Source organism: Physeter macrocephalus, chromosome 7 (genome assembly GCF_002837175.3).
Source record: "Physeter macrocephalus isolate SW-GA chromosome 7, ASM283717v5, whole genome shotgun sequence".
Classification (NCBI taxonomy): domain Eukaryota; kingdom Metazoa; phylum Chordata; class Mammalia; order Artiodactyla; family Physeteridae; genus Physeter; species Physeter macrocephalus.
Window position 1 is genome coordinate 111,279,971 of NC_041220.1, and position 11,474 is coordinate 111,291,444.

General features: G+C 37.9%; 1 protein-coding gene across 1 annotated transcript in view; it reads left to right on the forward strand.

Annotated features, from left to right (window-relative positions):
- The window catches only part of NPNT (nephronectin), a 79,822-nt gene extending 77,847 nt beyond the window's left edge, over nt 1-1,975 (forward strand). The window contains exon 12 of the mRNA XM_055086159.1: nt 688-1,975. Coding sequence (XP_054942134.1) covers nt 688-932 — 245 coding nt within the window. The 3' untranslated portion in view covers nt 933-1,975. The remainder of the gene's footprint in view (nt 1-687) is intronic.
- Nucleotides 1,976-11,474: the final 9,499 nt, after the last annotated feature.

Sequence of the window (11,474 nt, forward strand, 5' to 3'; positions counted from 1 at the left end):
AGTTGCAAGGGAAAGGCAGCTTATGATCTCTTGAGTTAAAAATATACATGGTGGAATGGCATCCAGTTCCATGACCTTATATTGGCAGCAAGAGAAAATTGGAAGAGGTGTCTGTGGTTGTAGGGAGATGAATTTTTTAAGGGCCTTGAGTTTGATCACTACAAAGTAATAGACAGGAAACTGTAGTTAACATGTAAAACCCTCACTGTTTCAGGTTACACTTTAAAACCAACAGCCTTTACCATAACAGCGTGCTTCTTTCTGGTAATATGTAAGAAGCTTTATGAAAGTTCTGGTGGTTTCAGAGAAAAGATTCTGTTTGTGGAAGCTGGGTGTGGGGAAGCATGGGGGAAGCTCCGCTGAAATAGATTTTCATACTGACTTTTCAATGAGTATAAATTTAGGCAGGTCTAGATCACAGCCTATGTGCTGTTGTGTCAGGAAGGGTTGGGAAGCGAGTCTCATGCTTTGAGGCATCGTATGTGTTGGAATGGGATTCACACACACACTAGATCAGCAGGACAAGATTGGAATTCTAAGATCTATGAACCCCTAACTATATTTCCTCCCTGCAAAGTTTACCTTTAGATTTAAACAAAATACATAACTTTTAAAAGGCAACTCATTCCTGAGGCTTTTCTTTATTTCCAATTAAGTAATCAAACTATTTTCTGCTGTTTTTGCCAGGAATCACAAAGATGATTAAAGGGTTGGAAAAAAAGATCTGTGATGAAAAGTTAAAGGAACTGGGATTATTCAGCGTGGAGAAGAGAAGACTGAGGGGCAAACCACTGCTGGTTTTCAAGTATATGAAGGGCTGGTACAGAGAGGATGGTGACCATCTGTTCTCCATATGCACTGAGAATAGAACAAGAGGAAACAGGCTTAGACTGGAGTGTGAGGGAGCATTTCCTGGCAGGGACAGTTATTAAGTTAGAATCCTTTGTCTAAAAGAAAAAGTGTGAATTTTTTTTGAGGCTTTTTAAAAATTTGATAACTTTTTTTTTAAATTTAAGATGGTTAAAGACATTCTTATCTCAAGGTAGAGTAACATTACAGAATCTCCCCAAAGATGTTTTGATCCTATTACTATGTAATGAAAGTCTCCAGAACTAAGTAACTTGGACCAGGGCTAAGGTCTAATTTAGGTACTTCCCTCTTGACCGCCTAATAGCGAGGAATCAAAAGGGGAAAAGCCACCAAATGCTGAGGTCATGAAAATGTCTATCCCTTTATGGCAAACCTAGCAGTATTTAAAAAACAGAAACAAAAAACAAAAAAATTAAAAATCTGTTCCAAAAGAGTATGATGGGTAGATATTTTAGTATCTCAGTAATGCCCTAATGTGGTGGTATATATTTCTTTTCTTGGTAAAGGTATTACCCTTTCACTTGCTTAATGGATGACATTTCAGATTTTTAAATAGCAAAGAACACAGTTTAGAGAGATTTTTATCTGGTGCATTCTCTCTGCAACATGTGTGACAGCTAAATTTGGCTACTGAAAAAGAGAGTGCCATGCCCAGCACCACTGCCAGGACCTTTCCTTCTCCTAATGGTAAAAGTTTCTCTTATCAGTGGGAATCTCCCAAGTCCCACAAAATGGTATTGTTTTGGGAACAGTAGGTACAATAGACCACAATAGGTCTTTCATCATTTAACTTGGTGGATGCAAGGCCAGAGGGGGAATATAAATCAATAAGCCTTTGAGTAGGGGCCAGAAAATATGGCTTTAGATCCATTTTTTAATGATTCATTTCCTTTTTGGTCATATAACTGCACAACTGGAGATGAAAGGGGAAAATAATAGAAAGTTTCACTTTTAGGTGCCAATAATGCATTGCACTACACTGATGGAAGAAGTTATCCAAAGTACTGTATAACATCTTGTTTATTATTTAATGTTTTCTAAAGTGAAAAATGTTAGTGGTTTTCCAAACAACCAAATAAAAATAATAATTCTTTATAAATAAAAACAATAATACCAGTTGTCTCTTTCTTTTTTTTTTAAACTGGAAGAATTATCGAGGTGATTTGATTTTTCACAAAAGCCATCTATAGTATTGCTTTAGTTATGTTTTCTCATATCTCATTTAGTTGTAAACATTTGCTTCAGATCCTTTTATATAAAGGCAGGATAAGTAAAGATATAAATATATATGAATTATAAATGAAGTCTTTTACTAGTGTTGATTTTGTTAATTTATGACATTTTACTCATATTCCAATAACCTTTCCTGATGGAGAAAAATAATTATAAGGAAACAAAATTAATGAAATCATTCAAGATCAAAAATTAGTCCTCCTACAGAATTATAATAAATAGAGAATATGCTTAATGGTGTCTTTCTTTCCAATACTCAGAGAACCCTTAGTGGCAAGGAAACTCAAGTTTTGGATAAATACATACTTTAAGCAAAAGGTAAAGAAAAACTGCAGCTTCCTTATCTCAGAGTTGTTTCCTTATCTCAGAGGTCCTTCCTAATCATCCCCGGGAGATCTGAGAAGGCTGAGGTTTTCCAAATATGTTAAGAAGTTAAACCTCTTCTGAAACTGAGATGGGAGGAAGCAGATAAATATAAGATCCCAGAGTTCAGTTCATCAATTTACTTGACAGATTTTACAGCACTTACTATGTGCCTGGCTCTGGGCTACAACAGTAAGCAGACTCCCCTTTGTGGAGTTTCAATCTAGAGAGGAGGATGGACATTTATCAAAGTTATATAGATAAATGCAAAATTGCTATTCTGAAAACTGGCATACTTTGAAGGCTCTGAAAGTGTGGTGGGTTCCAGGACGTTTGGCCCATTGTCTTTCAAACTCTAATGTGCATGTGTATAGGAATCACCTGGAGATCTTGTTAAAATGCAGCTTATGATTCAGTGGATCTGGAGTGGGACTTGAGATTCTGCATTTCTAACCAGCTCCTGGGTGATGCCCATGCTGCTGGTATTGGGGCCAAATTTGGATTACAGGTCCTTAGTGATAATACACTTAGGGGCCGGGGGCCTTCATCTCTTAACATTCATTGCTGGAAGGCATAAAGGTCCCTGGTTGCAAGATCTACATTCACAAATATTCACTAAGTTCCAGTGAATTTTTTCCTTCAGAAATGTTTGGGCTTAGACAAATAGAGAATATCAATAAGTAGACAAATATTTTTTTTAAAAGAACAGAAACTACGGTTATAATAGTACAATCACTAAAATGAAAAACTGACCAAGGTATTCAACAGCAGACTCGATCTGGTAGGAGAAAGAATCAGTCAACTTGAAGATACGTCAGTTGAGTTTATCTAATTTGAGGAAAGGATAAAGCTTCAGTAAGGATAAACAACTAGACTTGAGATCAACAAGAAAACAGAAGAGTTGAAAAATTCTATAAGCCAACCAGACCTAACATCTGTAGAACACGCTACTGAACACAAGAATATACATTTTTCTCAAGTGCATAGAGATGTTAACAGATATTTATTAGGCCATAAGACACTATCTCAAATTTAAAAGAATTGAAATTATATAAAATAAGTCCTTCCACCACAGTGGATGAAATTAGAAACCAGTAACAAAGGGAAATTTGAGAAATTTACAAATATGTGGAAATTAAATAACGTGCTTCTAACCAATGACCAAAAGAAGAAATCATACGGAAATTAAGAAATATTTTGAGGTTAATAAACATGAAAACATACCCAAACTTATGGGATAAGCTAAAGCTTTGTTTATAAATGCCTATATAAATTATATTTATAAATGCCTATATTAAAAATATATCAAATCAATAATCTAAACTTCAACCTTATAAAACAAAGAAAAAATTAAATCACAGTAAGCGGAAGGAAGGAAATAAAGATTAGAGCAAAAAGAAAAATGAAGTATCAGAAAAACAATATAGAAAATCAATGAAACTAAAAGTTGGTTCTTTGAAAAGATGAACAAAATTTATGAACATTTAGCTAGACCAAAAAAGAGAAAAAAAGACTTAAATGAACAAAGTCAGGAGTAAAAGAGGGGACATCACTGACCTTACAGAAATACAAAGGATTTTAAGGGAATACTATGAACAACTTTATGTCAACAAAATAAGATAACCTAGATGACATGGACAGAGTCTTAGACACAAACTATTGAAACTGCATCAAGAAGAATAGAAACCTGAAGAGATCAATTGCAAGTAAATAGATTGAGCTAATAATCAAAAACTTTCCACAACAGAAAGCCAGTTCCCAAAGAGCTTCAATGAAGCAATGAAGTAAACTGACTATTTAAGAATTAGTACCAAGTCTTCATCAACTCTTTAACTATATGGAGGAGGATACACTTTCCAACTCATTTTATGAGACCAGCAAAGAGAAGAGTTTGGAGATTACTGCCATCTTAACAATATTAAGTCTTTCATTTCATGAACATGGGATGCAGCAAGGCAGTGCTCAGGGACTGCAGTAAACACCAGTAAATAGTGAAAAAGAAGATCTCAAATCAATACCCTAAATTGATATTAAGGAACTAGAAAAAAGATGCAAATTAAGCCCAAAAATAGCAGGAGGAAGAAAATAATAAAGACATGAATGAAGGTAATGAAATAGAGAAAAGAAAAACACAGAATCAACAAAAGGAAAATTTGGTTCTTTGAAAGGATCAACAAAGTTTTAAAACCATTAGCTAGACCAACAACCAAAAAACCCCTAAATAATTAAAATCAGAAATGAAACTGGGGTTACTACTAACCTTACAGAAATAAAAATAAGAGAATGCTATGAACAATTATATGCCAACAATGAACAATTATATGCTGACAAATTAGATATTCCAGATGAAAAGGACAAATTTCTACAAATTTAAAAAAAACACAAAAACTCAAGAAGACAAAATCTCAACAGAGAATGAAGCAGTAATCAAAACCACCCAACAAAGAAAACTCCAGTACCACCCAGATGTCTTCACTGGTGAATTCTACCAAAATTTAAAGAATTAACAACAATTCTTCTCAAACTCTACGAAGAAATAGAGGATGAGGGACACCTCCTAACTCATTCTATGAGGCCAGCATTACTGATACCAAAGCTAGATAAAGATATAACAAGAAAAGAACATACAGTTGACCCTTAAACAACTCGGGTTTGAACTGTTGGGGTCTGCTTATACGTGGATTATTTTTCCAATAAATACATACTACAGTACTACATTATCTGAGGTTGGTTGAATCCATGGATACAGAACCACAGATACAGAGGGCCAACTATAAAGTTATTATTATTTACATTATTTACCTGGAGATAGCAACAGATTCCACAGGTTAAGGATTCAGTGTTACAAGACTGTTCCCCATAGCCCCACTTCTGACCCCAGTTTCAAGCTCTGTGCTTCTGACTGATCAGCTACAGACTGGAGATTCCTACGACCCCCTCACTGGGTTCAATTAATTTGCTAGAGTGGCTCATTGAATTCAGAGAAACGTTTTACTTATTAGATTAATATTTGTTATAGAAGGATATAACTCAGGAACAGAAGGATGGAAGAAATGCACAGGGCAAGGTATGGGGAGGGGGCAGGGAGCTTCCATGCCCTCTCCAGGCTGCACTGTCCCAGCACCTCCACGTGTTCATTAACAAAGACTCTTCAAACCCTGACCTTTTGGGGTTTTATGGAGGCTTCCTTACACTGCGTGATTGATGAAATTATTGGCAATTGGTCATTGCTTTAACCTCCAGCCCCTCTCCCCTCTCCAGAGGTCAGCAGGTGGGATTGAAAGTTCCAACCTTCTTCTAATCACTTGGTTGGTTCCCCTGGCAACCAGTCCCCAACCTTAGGTGAGGTCCAAAATTCACCTCGTAACAAAAGAACCTTTATTGCTCACCTCACTCAGGAAATTAAGGGTTTAGAAGCTCTGTTTCAGAAATGGGACAAAGACCAAATATATATTTCTCATTATAAATCACAGTATCACAATTAGTCATTAGGGAAATACAAATTAAAACCACAATGTGATATCACTTTACACCCGCTAAATAGGTGATAATCAAGAAAATGGAAAGTAACAAGTGTTGGTGAAGATATAGAGGAATTGAATATTGCTGGTGGGAATATAAAATGGTGTAAACACTTTGAGAAATTGCCAAACCGTTTTTCCACAAAGTTAAACAGTTACCCTACGACCCAGAAGTTTCACTCTTAGGTCTCTACACAAAGTTTTGTAAACAGGTACTTAAACAAATACTTGTATGCAAATTTTCATAGCAGCATTATTCACAATAGGCAAAAGGTGGAAATAACCACATGTCCATTAACAGACGAATAGATAAGCAAATTATGGTACCTCAATTCATAGAATATTAATCAGCCACAAATTGGAATGAAGTGCTGCTACGTGCTGCAGTGTGGATAAACCTCAAAAATATTATGCTAAGTGAAAGGGGACAGACACAAAGGTCACATGTTCTATTATTCCATTTATGTGAAATATCCAGAATAGATAAATCAACAGAAACAGAAAGTAAATTGGCGGTTGCAAGGGGGGAATGGAGAGTAACTGTTTAATAGGTAAGGGATTTATTTTGGGTAATTAAAATGTTTCAGAACTAACTAGAAGTCATGGTTGCAAAATGCTTTGAGTGTAATAAATGCCACTGAATTGTTCACTTCAAAATGGGTAATTTTATGTTAGGTGGTTTCATCTTATAAAATATTTTTTACATTTTCAAATAATGTAGCAGAAAAAAGGAAAAAGACAATAAACAAATGAAACAAATAGAAAGCAAAGAGCAAGTTGGTAGATTTAAACCAAACTCTAATAGTAATAATATTATGTATAAATGGGACTAATGGGTCTAAACACCCCATTTAAAAACTGTCAGATTGGATTAAACAAAAAAGCAAGACTCAACTATATGCTGCCTAGAAGTCACACAAAAAAAGACATTAAACAAAACTTTGGAGCATGGACTATTTAAATTTACAAACTTGGTGCAGAACATTGCTTTGTCTAATAAATGGCAGGGCCTTCCAAATAAGAAAGTCATAACTGAAGACACTTAAATGTAAATGAGGCAGCGAGCCGGAATCCCACATTTTAGAAGACAAAGGGACATTCATGAACTGGGATAATTTACTAGAAATGATTTTCAGGACTCCAGGTTGCAGAAACCTGAAAGCACCTTGGAATTACAGTGCAGGTTAATTCCAAGCTGATTATTTGGGGTGAATACACTAAAAGCCAAAAATTGAGCCCTCATCATAATTTGGACATTTAATTTCGAAGAGCATGGATTACTACTCTGTTTCATTGTTTCACGTGTATCTTCATTTTTCAGACCAAGCCCCCTCAGGGGTTCTGGAGTTGCTCGCAGACAGTCTTTTCAGATGTGTTGAATTATCTAGAGTTGTGGTTCCCAACTGGGGGCCATTTTGACCCTCAGGGAACATTTGGTAAAGCCTATAAATATTTTTAGTTGTAGCATCTTGGGGGTGCCAGTGGCCAAGTGGGTAGTGGCCAGATATATTGTTACACATCCTATAAAGCATGGGACAGCTTCACACAACAAACAATTATCTGGTCTAAAATGGCAATAGTGCCAAGGCTGCAAAAGCCTGATCTAAATCAATGATTTCCAAAGCGTGGTCCCCAACCTTGCAGCACCAGTACAGGGAATGTATTAGAATTGCACATCTCAGGCTTCACATCTGACCTGTACAGTCAGAAACTCTGGGGGTGGAGCCCAGCAATCTGTGATATAACAGGCTCCCCAGCTGATTCGCATAAGCGTTGGTTGGAGATTAAATTTCCTTACTCCTTTCCACCGACTACAGAGAAGAGTGACTTCCATGAGATCCACCTTCCAGTGCCTTACTACCGCTACTTAACTCTGAACTTTAGCAGAACCGTTCTATCAAAATTGCTTTTTCAAAACCTGCTTGTTATCATGTACACGGTTGCACTGTTCAACTCACACGCACCATCACACCAGCAGCATTTGACAATGGCGATTGCCACGCCGACTTTCCTGAAATTCTCGTCCCTCAGCCTCCACAAACTACACCCCTACATTTCCAACCAATTACTGAAAAAATCCAAGGTGCCCCAAACTTACCAAGTCCCAAACTGTATGAATTATAGTTTATTATTATTCCTCTCCCTTTTCATTTCCCCCAAACCTGCTCCCCCTTGCTAATTCCCACCTTCTCTGAATAAAAGCAGTATCTTTTCAAGGTCACCAATTCTTGATATCTGCCACTGTTTTTTTTTTAAGCGTATATATTCTTATTTCTATTTATTCAAATCACTGACAAATTCTAATTGTTCTGCCTCTGAACAGTTCTTCTGAGTCTGTCACACACACACACACACACACACACACACAATGCAAAATATTTGAGATGACATTTTAAAATTTTAAGTTAAGAGAATGATGATTTAATTCAGAAGGCATTTTAAATGATGGGTTAGTAGTGCTGCTTGGTCCTCTCTCATGAACTAGTTTTGTCTCTCTGGCAGGCAAGAGCCATGGATGCAGTGGAATTTTTTCAGTTATCTTTCTGTATTGTATGTTCTTATATAAGCTCTTTCTAATATATTATTCCATAAGGTAAGTAAAACAAAACAACAGGACATACCTTGGTTCCTGCAGGGTTGAACGTGGCGTCCATGCTAGCCGAGATTAGGTGCAGGCTACTGGCTGAGAGTAGGAAGCTTGGGATATTTAGGAATAAATAGGGAGCAGCCTCTTCTCTTTCTTCTTTAATAGAAATCAAATGCACGGCCATGAGCGGTACCTTTCAGCCTTGTTAGTCAGAGTATGGTCAGCAGACCAGCAGCATAAGCATCACCTGTGTGCTTTTAGAAAGAAGACCCAGGAGCCCACCTTAAACCTAATGAAGCAAAATCCACAGATAGCAAGAGTCTGTAGGTGACCTGCACGCCCATTAGAGTTTGCAAAGCACCACTTTAGAGTATAAAGCTTTTCTATAGACCTGAGATTTTCCTACATACAAGCACGTGTGAAACACATCTACCCAGCCTTACCATGTTTTAGAGCAGTGGGTTCTCACAGTGTCGTCCTGGAACCATCAGGGTCAGCATCACTAGAGCATGAGTCAGAATTTCGATTCTCAGTCCCACCCCAGCCCTCCTGAATCAAAACCTAAGGGCAGAGGCCCAGCACTCTGGCTTTTAACAGCCCTGCAGTGATTCTGACGCTAATGTTAGAGAAGCTCCCTGCCTTCCCTGGTGGCTTCTTGAGCACCTGCAAACGCCTACTCTCCTGCAGGCACCAGCAAATGCCTAAAACGTGGTTTAGGGCTACTTCAGAAGCAGGAGAACCTAAGTCAGTGTGAGTTCATTGGCACTGTGAATAATAACATTTCCGAAATACACAGAAAACTTGTAGTTTACAAAGTGATTTCCATGCTATTTAATTTAACCCTCACTGCAATACAAGGACATAGATGTAACTGCATCCCCAACAGATATGAAAACTAAGCTTGAGAAAGGTTCAGTGGCCTTTTAAAGGGCACGTGGACGTGAAGGGGGCAGGGGTAGGCTTGGAACCCAAGAACACAATCGCAAAGAGACCTTCTACCAGCCGTTTGAAAAGTTAAATGGAGGCAGAGTTTCAAAGGAAGCTTAAAACGCCAAAATGTTTTTAACTTTTGGGAAACAAATTTCCAGCATTGAGATTAATGAAGAAAGACCCATAAGAAATAAAATTCACAACTTTCTTTCTAAAGGTTCAACTACAACAGCAAAACTATGAATAGAGAAAGATAAAGCAAATGAGGCAAAATGTTAACATTTGGTGAATCTAGAGGAGAGATTTCTGAGTTTTCACTGCCCAATTTCAGCAACTTTTCTTTGAAAAATAAAATCCACAGGGCTTTAACGTGTGGCTGTGTGCTGAAGTAGATGAGACACTATACTTCTTACCTATCATTGCATATGCTTTTAAGACTTCTGTCAAAAATCTTCTAAGTATAAATGAATTTATCTATGGCTACATTGTAAGGAAGCAGGGTATAGACATATGAGTAACAAGCAAGATTTATTTACATTTTTTTCTTTTGCAGTGAAGCTCAGTCGTTTATGCTAATACTCTTCACGGCGTCAATAATTCACTGCCAAAGGGGCAATTCTGAGTTGCAGTTTTTAGTAATAGGGTTGTTTTCAGAATAAGCCCAGGCATAAGACCAGTCTCACACAGAGACTCCTGGGGCATCTTCAGAGAATCTGGCTTTTGAATGTGTTGCCACCCTGGTGCTACAATTCTTGTAGCCAGGACCCACATTCCGCTACATCTCAGGACTTTTCATAAGCTTCTACTTGTAGACCACTTTCCTCATGCTTCTCAGCTAGTGTTTCTAAAAGCCTTTATGGTTAAATACTGAATTGGGAAAAAAATGACTAGAAAAACATTGCTGAGACAACTAGGGAAATTTGATTTCAGTAACAGCATTTCTGTCAAAAATGAATGACAACCACCACACACCCCTAAGCCACTTGTAAGGAGCAGTCCTGCCATGCTGGGCTTGGGTCCTCTCGACCCCTCCTATTCCTGTGTGGACAGCAAGGAAATTATGATGAGAGCTAACAATTGTACATGGGTTACAGCTGACAAACACTTTTCCATTTACTGTCTCATTTGGCCTCATTGGATAATATAAGATTCCCTCGTTTGACAGCAGTGCTTGAGTGTTAAGTTCCTTATTTCAGAGACAAGAAAGATGAGGGCCATTGAGTAACCAAATTTCCCAAGGTCACTTGGACAGTAGGTACCAGGTCTGATTTTACTGCAGAGCAAGAGTAGCAAGTCCCAGAGGCCATACCGGGCTGCAGGGCAAGGCCAGAACAGGAAGAGGCTTTAGGGTCTGAACATCCACTCAGTGGTACCCAGAGAACCCAATGAACATTTTTGAAAATGCCTAATGTCAGAAATGCTTATTGGAGAATATTGAGAAAATTCAAAATGAAGGGAGAAAGGAAAGGAAGGAGGAAGGGAGAGAAGGAAGAAAGGAAGACACTGTACCTCAACCTGGAAATAGCCATGGCTGCTACTTGGGTATGTATTCTTTCAGACTTTTTGTTTTATTTGAACCTATGCTCTCCAAACCTCCAGGTAGAGACTTATAATTAACAACACTCTGTGGACAGCTTTCCCTGAAGTTGGACATGCCTCTACCAACTCATTTGAATGGCTGCATAATATTCTATTGAATTCATAAACCATAAACATTTGTTTCTCCAGGACCTTGGATCGCTTCTGTGGACGGGCCCTCTAGGGACTCCAGGAGCCCAATTATGCTGCAGGAAATGAGTCACAATCTGTTTGTGATTGCTGGCCTCTTTCCTTCCCTTCACTTGCTCCAGTGAACCATGGAAATGTTCCCTGGATGCCTGGGATGTAGTGCAAGGAGGTTAGATTCTTAGACAAGCCAGGCCTAAGTAGTTGGTAGTCCTTTAGAAATAGAAATAGGGAAGACACGGGCC